The sequence below is a fragment of the Cololabis saira genome, chromosome 11 (genome assembly GCF_033807715.1).
Source record: "Cololabis saira isolate AMF1-May2022 chromosome 11, fColSai1.1, whole genome shotgun sequence".
NCBI classification, from domain to species: domain Eukaryota; kingdom Metazoa; phylum Chordata; class Actinopteri; order Beloniformes; family Belonidae; genus Cololabis; species Cololabis saira.
Genome location: NC_084597.1, coordinates 47062526 through 47078792, shown reverse-complemented (window position 1 = coordinate 47078792; position 16267 = coordinate 47062526). Strand labels below are relative to the sequence as shown.

Sequence of the window (16267 nt, the reverse complement as noted above, 5' to 3'; positions counted from 1 at the left end):
CTTGGGTGCAAAATTTGGTGACTTTTGGGGCACGTTTAGGGGGCAAAAAGGCCCTCATTTCGGCGGAAGAAGGAAAATTCTTAAAAAAAAAAAACGAGAAAAATTCCTACAGATACAATAGGGCCTTCGCACTGTCAGTGCTCGGGCCCTAATAAAGCAAGGCTTGCATAAAGTAAGGTTATTAGGTCAAACTTTGGAACCCAACACATTTTAAACTCAGATAGTTGTGTTTCTGGGTTATCAAACTCCAAAGTCCAAAAGTACACCGACATGTCGATTGTTTTGTTTACTGAGCTAGAAAACAATTGACTGTCAATCAGTTTTTATCGCTGACAGAATTAAAGATTCGACATATTGAACGGGCTTGAGAGAACCTCAGCAGGACGAAACAGAGCCAACTGTATTTTATACACTGAAAAAACAAGAGAGACAGGTGTTCATTGGCAACTGATCAATGGCTTGGCCAAAAATGATAATTTGGAATAAACACAGTGCAGTTAAGTATACAAATCTACAGAAACATGATGTTGTGTTGGTAGGTTAGCCCTCATTTTTGAGTCACCTCTATTTTGAGTCTTTCAAACTCATTTAACCCTGGAAGTGCCACATCAGCATCACATGTTTCTACATCCACGGCATGTTAAAATGTTAAATCGAGGGCTGTCCTGTTTCCAATCCAATGACGTATGAAGCTGTGTCACATCTGTTTCAAGTTGGCCCATTTCCATACTACTGTTTCGGAGCAGAGAAGTGAAACACATTTTTCCTTCACGTGCAACCCCATAAACATCATGCAATAATTGACATGAGTCCATATTTTATATCTCAATAGAATGCAGAACACATCAAACGCTGACACAGACATGTCACCATCTGACGAGTTTCATAATAATGTTTCTGAGTGTAAAATTGTGAAGACTTGAGATATATCTTCATCAGCAGGACCGAATATCATCAAAAGATTCTGAGAATCTGGAGAAATCTCAGCGTGCAAGAAGCAAAGCCAAAAATCAATTTGGGATGTCTGTGATCTTCCGGCCCTCAGGTGGCACTGCATTAAAAACAGACACAACTTTGTAATGGAAAAAGTACTGTATACGCTCAGGAATGCTTACGCAAATCATTGTGAAAGAACACATTTTCCCGTGCCATCCACAAATGAAGGTAAAGTAAAGGGGCCAGAAGCCAATATGATCTAGAAACACAGCCGTCTCCTCTGGTCAAAAGCTCATTATTAAATAGACTGATGTGGAAAACTGTCTTGTTGTCTGACAAAATCGAAATATGAAGTTCTCTCTGGAAATCATAAATGATTAGGTTTTATCTACAATTTAGTCAGTGCCCGATTTTTTGAACCTTCTTTGGAATTGGCCTTATAAAAAATATTTTCACTTTGTCTTTTCTTTCTATTTTCAGAAGATATTTTCACTGATCAAATTAAATAAATATATGAGCAACAGGTGTATGTATGACGTAATCAAGCCTTCCCTTAACATTACAGATACGTAATGTGACCCAGCTTGTGCAGTAACCTGATTTCAGAATGTGTCCATTTAAATGAACCAGAAGTCCTCAGGTTAGGGATTGAAGAGCAACATGGTTGAAATGGACCTGAGCAGAATAAACCTGATCTCTGCATCCATGTCTGTCTGCTAAGGGTTTTATGTTTGGTATATGAAATGCGTTTACATAAAAGATACCCAGGTAAGAGTAAAAAGTCCACAACATAATGATTAAGCCAGATGAAATAGACAAAAAATCTTAAATGAAATCTCTATTCATTTAGTTCAAAATCCTTTTTGCATCTGGTTTAAAAACCCTATTTGAAAACAAAACAACATGATAAGCCAAAAGTACACTCTTTTACATTTTGATTATAAAAAATACACCTCCAGAAAACAGTCTCACTGAAAGCAGAAGTTTCTTAAAGCAATAAACACTATGCGGTGCAAAAATGAGAAAATATTGTTGCATACAATAGTCACTTATTCAACAGCTGAGCCACATTAAAAGCAGAAAACTAACCAAAACACTCACAAAGTTCCAAGCAAATGAAAGCATCATTCTGGAAAAACCTGGTATGGTCGCAACAGACTTAACCAAAGTGGCTCTTGCACAGGTTCCTACCCACCGTAAATGTGATTAAACCGCCAAAATGATGGAGTCAGTGACAAATCCATCAAATTACCATCTTGAACTGAAAACTTCTTTATGTTTTTAAGCTTAGTCTTTTGCACGGAAAAAAATAGAGCAGAGAGTAAGTTCAGTAGTGTCCAAGCAGTCACCTGTACTGGATTACACCCTTCATGAACATGAGTTTTTTCTCTTATACTTCCTTCCATGCCTTGAATCAAAGTGAATGATTAATGTAGACTCATGCCTTCTAGAAATGGAGACGATAAACGTGACAGGCTCCCAATTTCCACCTCGACTCAGTCCGTCTGCTTTTAAACAACATCAGCGATGTTAACATCACTACTGCCTGTGAAAACGGAATACCTTCTTTAGTACTCCTCCGTGTGTGTGTGCACGTGTGTGTGTGCATGTGTGCGTGTGCGTACCTGGCATGAAGAATGAACTTGGGAAGCCAGCACTGGGAGGTTTGGAGGAGGGATAACCCGGCGAGTCCCTGTTGTAGTCAGCTGTACTGGCAGACGGCGCATACACCTGCAGCAGAGAAATATAGGATGTCATCCACAAATCAACATTACATCGTCTCATTTCCCTCTTTGGTACTCAGAAGGAGACTGATGTCTTTTTCAGCAAGCTTTAACAGATGATCAGCACTTCCTGCTTTCACTTGGACAGCATCTCAAGCTTCCCTGTTCTTGATTGAATAAAAACATAGAAAATACACCACTCCTGCTATTTTCAGCATCTATAATAATAATAATAATAATAATAATACATTTAATTTATTTAAGGCACCTTTCAGGGCACTCAAGGTCGCCTTTACAGTGCACACAACACCAATTAAAAGAGCAAAAAAAAAAGAAAAAGACAATATACTGTAAATGCGATAAAATCAGAAATAAAAACAGGAATCAGCAGTAGCCTAGAGGGGGACAAATTAAAGTGAGTAGGCCAGTTTGAACAGGTGGGTTTTTAGCTGGGATTTGAAGATTGATAGTGAGTTAATGACTACGTTTCCATGCATCAATAACCCTTTTAAAACCCGAATATTGGCAATAACCCAAATTTGCACGGCCATGTAAACAACAATAACCCCTTTGAATAATCCGAATTTGCTCATATTCAGGTTTTTAAAAACCTGAATCTGACCCCTGGGTTACTCCTTTTAAAACCTGAATATTGGGTCATGTAAACGCCTAACGGAATATCCCCATCAAACGGAACAGGAATTTGTTTTCTGCACATGCTCTGTTCACAAGGAATCCTGGTCTTTTGAGTCCAGGAAGTTCTTATAAACACGGAGAAACGCAAGACCAGGAGGAGACTAATCACTTCATAAATGTAATGGGATATGAACATTTCTGCATTTGTAGACGGTAGAAAGTACCGGGATAGCGAGATTTAAAAGAAGGTGAGCGAAAAGTTGAGCGAAGCAGCATTTGTTTTGAATTTGGATACAGGAAGAAGAAGCAGAAATGACGGGAATTGCGTCATGATGTTCTCCGTGCGTCGCTAGTTTGATCCAGATATCCCAAATGATTAATCACCATGTAAACGGAATATTCCCAATGTTTCAGTAACCGGAATATTAGCAATAACCCGAATATTGACTGCATGTTAACGTAGTCACTGATAGATGGAGTTCTGGCGACCGCTCGGCTGAGTTCTGGACCAGTTGGAGCTTCTGGATGGACTTGTGGGGGAGACGGAAGAGGGAGGGAGTTGTTGCAGTAGTTCAGGCAGGATGTGACAAGAGTGCGGACTATATACCGTATAGCAGCGCTGTTGGAAGTGAGGGACGGACGGAGGCGGTTAATATTGCGAAGATGGAAGTAGGCTGACTGGGTAACATTATTAATGTGGGTTTGGAATGATAACGAGCTGTCAAAGACGACACCCACACTCTTAACCCGAGGGGAGGGGGAAACAAAGGAGTTGTCAATGGAGATGGTGAAACTGGGAGTGCTGTTGAGCGCTACACTTGTTTCTGAATAACACACACAAAAACTGTTTTTCATACAAAACAGGATTTTATATAGTTTGTTAAAATGTATGTAGTTTTTTACACACACAGCACATAATCAATGGTAAACAAAATGCCCCTCCCCCTTTTCTCTGTCCTCTTCTGTTTATGAATACCTATGTCTCCTTTTTCTAAAACACAACACGTTATATTGTTCATTCACACACACTACAGCACATCACGATTACCAAACTGCACCCATCCCTGTCTTGTCTTTTCCTTTCTAGTTTTTCATGCTCCACCTTCAGTGGTGTTAGTCCTCTTTGGCAGAATTTTTTTAATTCTTTTTCTTTTTTTTTTCTTGCCAAGATGACTGCCAGGAGGACTGGTGAAGGAAACATACTCAGACATACATGCACACACACACAAAAACCCTCTGTTGCGAGATTAAAATGCATACTCTATGTGGCTTTTGGCCATTAACCATTAATATATGTACAAACAAGGGGAAAAAATAATAATTTAAAAAATAACTTTTTCAACAATGTTCCTTTTCTTTTAAAACATAAATTGAGCTTCAAAGTTTGATAAATACTTTTCCTCCAACAAGTAATATCAACTTGCTAATTTGTTTAGGAATATGCAAAACAACAACAGCAACAACAACAAAAACAACAGAGGATCCACTCACTATAAATGTCATTATTAACACTTGTTAAGAAAACCTTTGCTAAGTGTTGTTAACCAGGACCACAACAGCATTTGTACAGGTCTCTCAGCTGGGGCTGTTGGATGAATGCAGCTCCTCTCAGAGCATGCAGTCATGCAGCAAACATGCAGCATCATGATCCGCAGCTTATCACCACTCCAGGAAGGAGACGCTCTTCCTTAGCAATGCAGCAGCTGCTTGAGAAAAGCGAGCCCGGGTCCGGCCCTGCCTTCAGCTGGGGGTCCCTGCTGCATGTCTCTGTTGTGTGTGGGTGCGTAGCGTGCGAACAGCCAGCCATGACACCAGCTCACGCTGCATGATGCAAAGCCTGGAACAGCTGTAGGAAGTGTTTCTCTCACTGCTTCACTTCCTCTGTGTCCAACACTGACTCAAGATTCACTGACTGGGTGTAGCTGTGGAGAGTTTTTCTCCAACGCACCTCCGTTCTTTACTAAAGACATGTAGAGCTTTTTTAAGTTCAGAGTATTTCTACAGGGATTCAACACAGAATTGATAAAAACTCATTCACACTAAAAACAAGGAGTAAAAGACAGATTAACACCCCCCTCCTCCCCAAAAAAAACTTTCTAGACTCCCCTTCATTCTTGTGCGTTTGATGTGGCTTTATTTGGCTTTATTTCTTATTTTCTCTAATTATATATTATTTATGAGATTTCTGTGTTTTCATTTAATGCAGCACCATTTTTTTCATAATTTTTAGCTCAATGGCTCCCCTGTGTAGGTTAAGCTGCATTTTTCATTTATCTTGTTTGGTTTTCTTTGAGCTGTGTCACATTTTCTCTACTATCATTACTTTCTGGAGTCTGCCATTACGTTCACTGTAGCTTTGTGAGCTCAATTCCTCGTCACTGATGTGTGACATTCTCCTGCAAGTGATACGCCATTGCATCATGAGACTCACTGGAACAGGAGACCCTAACAGCAAGATGATACTTACTAAAAGTAAGCAAATATTCCCTCAAATAAAACTCAATGTTACTTTTTAACACAAAGGAGTCGTTTTAAAATAATTTCAAAGTGCATTAACTAACAAGCACAACATTTTGTAGTGGACATCCAAATGAAGCCCACTCTGTCCCATCCTGACGAACCTCAAACGAGACGGAAGTGGCTTTTGTCCCTCGCAAGGACATCCTTCAGATATCCACATGATATGTTTCCATTTATGAACAATGGACATTTAATGATCTGGTAATGTGTACCCATAGTTAGAAATAAAAGGGACAGGATTTGTGTTTGTGTGTGTTGGGGAGGGAGGGGGATGCATCTGTCTAGAACACACTAGAACACACAGGGAGTATGATGCAAAAGGTATCAATACATATTTGAACATATCCACAACAGCAATGAGCAAATCTTCCCATGATGCACACTGACTCACAGCTAAAGACCTGGGAGATTAGATGTTACACACAACAGCTCACACGTGGTTCCCATTGATTTCACTCAGGAACAGCCCGGGAAAAGTGCTCAAGCCTCAAGTGTGTGATGAGAAAACACTTTCAGAACTCTAAAGCCTCAATATGAATTTTTAATCATTTACATAACACCTAAACTAGCAAAATATATTGTATGAATAGTTGAAACACCTTTTTAAGTTAAAATTTAAAATGTACAACTGGTTCGTACCCTGAACTTGGTCTTTCTTGACCATAATCACAATCTCACTTTTACCTCATGAGCTATACTTCTTTCAATATTCTCAAAAATTCAAAAAGATCGTCAAAAACAAACAAACCAAAAAGGAAAAAACAATGGCAAAAAAAATCTCTCAACATTCTGCGTGCAAACCTTTGACTGCAAAACTTGCAGTAAAAGAGCAAACACTGGCAAATGATCCCCCGCTGTGTGAGTGAGTGAGTGAAAGTACAGAAGAGTGGTCGACTCCCTGTAATTCCTGAAAACAAGTTCACGAAAGGTGCCGACACGGGGATGAAAGCTACAACAATCAGGACATCTAAAGGCCTGGGAACACTGAGAACTGTGGGAATCAAACGCTGAGGTCAAGAAACACCCAAGCACGCTAACGCACTTACGCAAACTCACAAATACACAAGGGTCTCAGGGAAGTTGATGTAAGACACAGATGTAAGTTGCTAGAAGAAGCTGATCAGCATTGAGGGGTCGCTACCTTCCCACAATGCACCTTGCAGAATTTTTTCCGATTTCCAAATCGGTCTTGCCTTGACACACATTTTGCGCGCACACACGCACGCACGCACGCACGCACGCACGCACGCACGCACGTACGCACGCTCGCTCGCTCGCACGCACGCAAGCACGCACGCACACACACACACACACACACACACACACACACACACACACACACACACACACACACACACACACAGACACATGCACTCACATACACGGGGCCTGCAGATGTCATTATGGCTGTACTAAACCCCCCTATGACTTCCTCCTCCCTTTTTTTCCCTTTGAGAACTGACTTTGCGCTCTGATCATAAAACCACATTTACTGACCCAAAGCCTGTGCAAAAAAAATACAAATACACACTAATTGAAACCCCTTCACAGAGGCACAGACACACTCTCATGGTTGTGTTGATACTCTTGAAAATATTTAGTCTTGTCTCATATGCATTGCAGGCATATTTTCCATGCTGTTAAGCCAGTGACGAAAAGCTGTGATTTGTGTGTGTGTGTGTGTGTGTGTGTGTGTGTGCATGTATGCGTGTCCGTGTGCTTGTTGCAGACAGACAGGAACAGGTGCAGTGTGTGTTCAAGTCTAAAAAATGCAAAAGACACAATAACAACCTCATTTCCTGCAGTAACACACATACAGACGGAGAAGTACTAGTAGTATTCCCACCGTTAGCTGGAAAACATTGAGCCAACGGGAAAACAGTGCCGTAACGTTGATGGCAACAGACAGACCACAATCCACAAAAATAATGCAAACCTCAATGAGCAGCAGTGCATGTCCAGTGTATAAATTTCACACATGGTTCTATTTCATAACATGAACGTTAATTTCTGATGTGAAAATGTTATTATGGAAGTATGATTAGTGGAATAGTGTGTTTTTACTTGGAGAAACAGACGAGAGATTTCATGTTTTCCACCATTGTAACAGTTCTCTGATGGACATTACAGACTCTTAATGATGTCATCTCATTGTGCTCCTGTCATCTGCTGCAGACATGGCTTATCTGCCTTAAAATCTTAATTTACTAACTCTCAAAATTCAAACTGAACCAGCTGTCTGTGTTACTCGACCTGCATGTCTTTAAACAGTTGGGTGGATCAGGAGCACCTGGAGGAGAGAGATTCAGGGATAACATGCAAACTCCAAATAAAAAGGCACTGGCTGAGGCGTGAACCAATAACCTTCTAGTGCTAACCATCAACTCACTGTATCTTCCAGACAATAAACTCACTGTAAAGCAAATTCCCTTCAGAGAGACTTAATTCAAACCAGATGAAGTTCTCATGTTGTGCGATGTAGCAGTGACAGATACTGGTTACAGAAAGCAGCGTGGCAGGTTGAGTAAAGTGATGATATACAGCACAACAGAATCCCTGACAGCATTCAGCTGAAGTGGATGTGTAATGCAATGCTTGATGAGTCGGAGAATCTTCACAGAGCATGAAAACTTGAAACATCACAGATTTCATTAAAGGCCCCCCTCTACAGTGCCACAGGCAACGGCTGGAAAAAAAAAAAGAAAAGAAGCCGCATTCCATTGAAAACTGATTCCTCATGGAGCTGTTAACACATTCACACACAGCCTCTCTCTCAGTCAGTCACACACACACACACACACACACACACACACACACACACACACACACACACACACACACACACACACACACACACACACACACACACACACACACACACACACACACACACACACACACACACACACACACACACACACACACACACACAGAGAAAAAAAAATGCATTCAGCGCAACCATCTGTGCAACCTTGACCCGATCTGGTGTTTGAAAGGCAACAGACACTAATTTTGAAATCAAAGCTCCCAATACATTAAATATAAGCAGTGAACAGGTCCAATTCCTGCAAAGAGTCCAAGAGTTACATGACATGACCAAGCAGCCCAGATAACAGCTTCAAACTACTGGTGTAGAGCACAGCAAACTGTCACTACAAAGAGGCTCCAAACAAGAAACACAAAATTAATTTAGCAAGTAATATGTTCAAGTCAATTACTAGATAGATATTAGGGATGGGCGGTATGGACTAAAAAATGTATCACGGTAATTTCTGGCATTTATCCCGATAACGATAAAAATGACGATAAAAAAATACCAATTCAACTCCATCTTTGTAACTATAAATCTATCACCACATTCAGTCTTTGGAGCCCCCAAATCACTGCTCTAAAAGATACTAAATACTACTAAACTACCCCAATTAAATTGAATTAATACACAAACACGTATCAATGGCAATCTTTCTTTCTTTCTTTCTTTCTTTCTTTCTTTCTTTCTTTCTTTCTTTCTTTCTTTCTTTCTTTCTTTCTTTCTTTCTTTCTTTCTTTCTTTCTTTCTTTCTTTCTTGCTCATTTCTTTCTTTCTGGCTCATTTCTTTCTTTCTTTCTTTCTTTCTTTCTGGCTCATTTCTTTCTTTTTGGCTCGTTTCCTTCCTTCCTTCCTTTCTTCCTTCCTTCCTTCCTTCCTTCCTTCCTTCCTTCCTTCCTTCCTTCCTTCCTTCCTTCCTTCCTTCCTTCCTTCCTTCCTTCCTTCCTTCCTTCCTTCACGTACGTTGTGCGTCGATTTAACGCAGAACCATAAATCATATATATATATATATATGTATATATATATATATATATATATATATATATATATATATATATATATAGATAGATAGATAGATAGATAGATAGATAGATAGATAGATAGATAGATAGATAGATAGATAGATAGATGAATGAATGAGATGCTACAAGTTGGATACAAGGAGATGAAAAATAAATGGAAACAAAAGAGAGAAAAATGTAGAGGGTAAAGACAGGAAGAAATGGGAAGCTTTAAGTCTTTGTGGAGTATTTGAAGCTTGTTTTTGCAGTTATGGGCTCCAAATGTGGGGAGCATCTGTTCAACCTAGCTGTCTCCACCCCGACGAAAAAAAAGCCGGAAAAAGAAGAGAATGCACTTCTCCTGCTTATTTGCTCTTCTTCATTAATATTTTGGAGTTTCCGTGGTAAAAATGACCCTAAAAAAGAGTTAATCCTGTCAATATGATACAACAGGATGTAATCTTGTAATACCATGGTTTTGTTTCCTTCCATTTAAAAGTGGTTGTGTAAAAGTGTTCTGCTCTGAGCTTGATGCTATTTTCAGGTTTGGTGCTAACCACCTACTGTACATGTCAGCATGCTCATATTTGCTAATTAGCATTTGACACAAAGAACAGATTACGCACGGGAGATGTCAAATAGACTTTGGCATAAACAAAAATACAACTTAACATTTTGACTATGATGGTAAATCCTTTCAGAGGCCAGAAATGTCCAGCTGGACAATGAACAACCAATAAGCTGTGATACCTTCCTTAACTTTCACCAGAAACCCCAACTTTAAAACACCGGTCTTGTCTTCAGCATCTGCATACATGCATAATTAATCATTTGCCCAAGTCAAGAAACCTGATCCGCCACACTGCTTGCTGCAATGCACTACGTAATATGTCTTCAGAGAGAGTTTGGGAAGGAGCAGGTGCTTTTGAATTGTACTTAGCAGGTTACTGGATGAAGTGTCAAAGTTAAGAGTGAACCTCAATGAAAGGAAGCTCTAAAAAATAGAGCTCAGTGGAAGCAGCTAGTTGGTAAACAGGATCCATCATTACTGAGCGTCATCACATCTAAAATTCACTTGGATCTTCCACTTTAAGACACTGATTGGTCCAACTGTGTACCGTATTTTGCAGACCATTAGGCACACCGCATTGTAAGGCGCAATATCAATGAGCGGGTCTATTTTTATAAATAGGGCCTTAAACCAAACCAAACCCAACCGGACCACAGATGAAGACTTTTTGATGGAAGGGGCTCATCATTGTTTGGAGAATTTACTGGACTTAGCAGAAAATTACCAGATGGATGCCCCTGCATTTGACTGTTGGGCTTTTACAGTGATGAAGTGAACACTGTCAGATCAATGACAGTGTTCACTGAATCTTGGCTCATCTTGACCTTTAAGGACAATAACTTCTTCTGGTAGTTCATGTGAGTGGACTGTCTTAAGAAATATTTATTACACCATCTATGGAGAAAGTCAGCTTAAAATGATAAATGATCGTAAATTCATAACTGCTAAAAAAAAAAAGGAAAAAAGGTAGAATTTTGCTAAATAGAAGACTTTTGGCCACTTCAGACCAGATGTTCAACATTGTTTCATATAGTTAAGGAAATTCACACATTTGCAAGATATTGTCTGTATGTTCTCTTTGCCTTCTACAACTTGATGAATGCTTCATTCTGTTGCTTGGGCAACTATTTGTCATACATAGAGTGTTTGGCACCGTCACAAACCGCCATTTGCAGCTAAAACCAATGAAAAGATGTGCCATGGAGAGCAGCAGTACTGCTGCTGTTGCAGTCTGAAAGGGCCTTTACACATGTTCCTGCTTCCTTCTGTCCTGACTCCCAGTAACCATCTCTCTCTCTCTCTCTCCCTCTCCCTCTCTCTCTCTCCCTTTCCCTCTCCCTCTCCCTCTCTCTCTCTCTCTCTCTCTCTCTCTCTCACGCACACACACACACACACACACACACACACTCACACACACACACACACACACACACACACACACACTCACAAACACACACAAACACAGAGTTTATCATGCTTCATCCAAAGCAGATGTGCTGGAATGTGAACACTCAAAGGAGCAGTCACGAAACCTCTTGAAAGAAACACACACACATACTCCCCCTCTCTCATACAAAGACACACACATTCCCCTAACAAACATACACACACACACACACACGCATTGGCTGCACCTGTGCCTTCCCTTTTTATTTTCCCCTCCTCGGTGTCCTCTGTCTCTTTTATTTGCAACAGGCAGGTTTCACATTCATCTTGTCTTTATTTAGATTCACACAACAATGCATGATGTCAAAGACTGCTCAAAGGGGATGATTTACTGATTTGTTGAAAAAATAATAATAATAATAATGAAACAAATGTCCTGCTCTTTACCTGTAGGTGCAGTGTTTTCATCTTCTCTAACGTGTCACCCCCCCCATACTCTGTATAGAGGCAGACTTGGGAAGGTGAATCAAACGCGCCGCAGACAGATCAAACTTTTTTGGGTTTCGGCGGTGGTGGGGTGCTCTGTTTTTTAGATGTATTTTTATAGCAGAGATCTGAGCTGCGGCCTCTGAATCCTCTGAAGGTTAATTATGTTCCTGATTCAAAACACATGGAGGTGCGTGCGTGTGTTTCTGTCGGTCTGTCTGAGTGTTTGTGTGAAAGCGGAAGGAAATCCCACCCACCACCTCCGAGCAAAGCCCTTTATTCTACCAACCTGCAATTGCACTAATGTGAACCAGATGTACACACACATACACGTGCACACGCATCTGAGCATGGCTGCCTAATTGACTCCATATGATGAAGCATGGAGAGACTGAGAGAATTGATATAAAAACTAAGCGTACGGATGGAAAGAAGAGCAAAGACAAATAAAATAAAGGAAATATGATGGGAATAATAGATGCTCACAACTCAAGATGGAAAAACTTAAATCAATAAATAAACAAATTAAATTAGGCAAAAAGATATGAGTAAGTTACATGAAAATTAATGCACAAATGCAGGATTAAAGAAAAGAAAAAACATGGGAGTATACGAAGATAAGGACGAGCAAGGAGTGAGGAGTTATAGACAGAGGCATGACACACAAAAAAGAGTATGCACACACACACACACACACACACACATCTGCAAAAACACTTGGGTATAACTGAAAACATGCAGAGCCTCCACACACTCGCCGTAAGTTTCACGGACCGGCACATTCCTCAACTCACTTTGTAACGCACACACACTCTCACGCGCTCCCTGTGGAGCGCAGGCTTCCTGTGGCTTGATTAGAGCCCCCTATGTGAAGACAAGTGGACTAAGTGTGTGTGTGTGAGTGTGTGTGTGTGTCTGTTCTAGCGTGGTGCACCTGTGACTTAAGGGGGGGTTGAGTCACTCAGACAGAAAACACTATGGGGCCGGATAAAAAGAGTGAGAGGGAGAGAGGTGTGACACATGAGCGAGCGTGGAGTGGCTGTGATTTTTCTTTTTGATTTAAGAAAATAAGGAGTGTTAGTGAGAATAAGAAATGTATGAATTGGTTTGAGACTGAATGTGGAAGAGCCCACTCACACACATGCACGCATGCACGCACGTACGCACGCACGCACGCACGCACGCACGCACGCACGCACGCACGCACGCACGCACGCACACACACACACACACTTTCCAGAGATCAGCTGAGGTAGCCACCGGTTGTAATAGAGATATCTTTCCTCCTCTCCTCTTCTGAGGCAACAGACTGTTTATCTATTATTTATTATTTATCTATTATTTAGTAGCGTTCTTCCCTCAGCAGTAACCCAATTAACAGCTCGTCTTCTCCTCTGCTTCAGTCACAAGAGTCACAAAACATATTTAATTGATTTCCTGATCTTAATCTGCGACAGAGTGAATGACCTCAGTCTATGGGCGAGTCGGAAAGCTGAATCAGATTCAGTCTCTTTCAGTCTCTCTTTCAGTCTCAAGAAAGGGAGAAAGAAAAAGAAGAGTCAGCGCTAAAGAAGAGCACGTTACCTCAGAAGTGACGTATGTACAATTAAAAAGGAAGATGCTATTCAAATGGCCAATAAAGAAATAAATAAACAAATTACTAAAAGTGAAGTCCAGAAGCAAAGACAGTAAAGCAGAAAAAGAGAGGAAGAAGCAGAGGGTCCAATTGTGAGGCATGTTTACGCTGCGGCCTGAAAATGAATTCAAGATGGCGCCCGGTCTCGCCAGGAACCACAACATCAAAGAGTCAGACAGCCAATGAAGTCACAGCACTTTAATTGACCACTAATTGCACTAAATTAGCTCTAAGACTGTGTGTATATATGTTTTAAGGGGTTGTGTCTACATTAGATAGGACTGAGTGTGTTACCGCAACACTACACTGCATGCGTGCAACTGAATTGATCAGCCAGCCGGAATCCAATATGATTTTTTATAGATTTTATAAATGTTATTGGCGTTAGCATTAAATTGAACTGAGCTGCACTGAATATGATTTCAGCAATTCCTTTCCAACTTTCTGAGTTTCTCTTATTTTTCCTGTCATCTCCCAAATCCACACATCCATCTCATCAAAGGGCTTTTTGGTTTCAGGTCACAGAGTGACAGCGTTTCAGCCAGTCGGATCTTTCCACTTTCTACAACCGCCCACATCGACATCTTCTGCTAACCCGTCTTATCAACATTCAAACCACAACTTCCCTGACTTTATTAAGTCAAAGAAAAATGTCAAATCTGCATACCAGAGAGGCTACAAACACAATCATCTCTCCTGCTCTTCATCAGAGATGGAGCTGATGAGAGAGAGGGATAGAGAGATGGAGGGAGAGAGATGGAGAGAAAGAGAGAAGGAATTTCCTTTTCAGAGAAAAAGAGTGATCATCTTAGCACATATCAGTAAGTCAATTCTTGATCAAAGCATTTGGTTTTTCATTGTAGTCTCTGAAACATATCACACTAACCCTCAGTCTGAATATGTATTTGTGTGTGCGTGTGGGTGTGTGTGTGTGTGTGTGTGTGTGTGTGTGTGTGTGTGTGTGTGTGTGTGTGTGTGTGTGTGTGTGTGTGTGTGTGTGTGTGTGTGTGTGTGTGTGTGTGTGTGTGTGTGTGCAAAAACATAACCTTTGAAATATTCCTTTCCCAGGAAATTGAGTGGCCTCTTCTCATCACAAACACACACAGACACACACTGGGGAAAGTGATGGGGGACTATAGAGGCTCAAAGCGAACATAATGTGGCTTCATAATGCCCCCCGACAGAGGAAATAGCCAGAGGTCTGGAGAGAGTGTGTATATGTGTGCGTCTGAGGAGAGAAATACCCCTCAGAGGACGGAAATAGCGCATTGGACTGCATCTTTGTAGAGCATGAGCACCATAACCGCGCTCGTACATCTTTTACACACATAAAAATCCAGTAAAACCATCTCATCCCTTCTTTCTCTCCATCCGCTTCATCCTGTTGTCGGGGCGCTGGAGTCTATCCCAGCCGTGACGGGACATCACAGGGCCGTACACGCTAACGCTCCAGCTAAGGCGGCCGTAGCGGAATCACACCGCTTTCATATCATTTCCTTATGAGAGCTGTCTCTTTCCAGAGATTAAACATAATGTTTCTGTTTTGTTTTAATTGCTAACAAACCAACAAACGTTGGTTGGAGGATCTCAGAGCTCTGCCATGCTCACGCACCGTTAAAAGTTCTGATAAATAAGGAGGGGCAAGGCCGTTCAGAGCTTTAAAAACAAACATTAAAAGTTTAAAATCAACTCTAAAACGAACAGGCAGCCAGTGAAGGGAATAGAGGGTCGGGGTGATCTGCTCTCGTCTGGGTGTGTTTGTTAAAAGACGGGCAGCTGCATTTTGTACCAGCTGAAGACGCTAAAAGAAGATTGGGCGATGCCAACATAAAGTGCATTGCAATAGTCCAATCTGGAGCTGACTATAGTGATATAAATTGTAACACCCATGAAGACACTAGTCTTTGACATGCCTCGTTTGCTTATTTGCTGATTTTGAATTTAATAACTTAAATAAAATAAAAGAGAACACTTTTTTCATTGCTTTTTCAAAACAACTTTCCTTGGTGCTGAAAAGCGTTTGTAACGTTCAGTGTGCCCAAGGAACTTACCAGCTTTTAGCCCGCTTCCCTTTATCCCTTGGCCTTCATCATGATGTAAAGTATAACGCTAAGAAAAGCCACATAATGATAGTTAGAAGTGTTGGGGACAGGAAATCAACTTTTCCCACTTTTTATTTGGCAGACAGCCCCCTTGATGTATGTGAGGAAATTAAATATCTAGGTCATGTCATTTCTGATGACTGGACGGAGGACAAAGACCTGTATCGACAGCGCTGTAAAATTTATTTTCAAGCTAACATGCTTATCAGGAAGTTTTATATGTGTTCTGACTCTGTGAAGTGTTCCCTGTTTCGAACCTACATCACACCGCTATATACTGCTCACTTGTGGTCTAACTTTAAGAAAAAGAGCATGCAGAGGCTCAATGTAGCACACAATGATGCAATGAGGTCGCTGCTCCGTGTTCCTAGGTGGCATAGTGCCAGTCAATTGTTTGTGTCCAACAGAGTGCCAGCTTGTGAGGCTCTTAAGACAGTTGATGCTTAGTTTTATGTGTCGA

The 16267-nt window shown here is 40.9% G+C and overlaps 1 protein-coding gene across 3 annotated transcripts in view; it reads right to left on the bottom strand.

Annotated features, from left to right (window-relative positions):
* Positions 1-16267, bottom strand: part of LOC133455535 (transcription factor 4-like) — a 312468-nt gene that overhangs the window by 53481 nt on the left and 242720 nt on the right. For all 3 annotated transcript variants that reach the window (XM_061734619.1, XM_061734617.1, XM_061734618.1), the window contains one exon: positions 2562-2667. In XM_061734619.1, coding sequence (XP_061590603.1) covers positions 2562-2667 — 106 coding nt within the window. The remainder of the gene's footprint in view (positions 1-2561; positions 2668-16267) is intronic.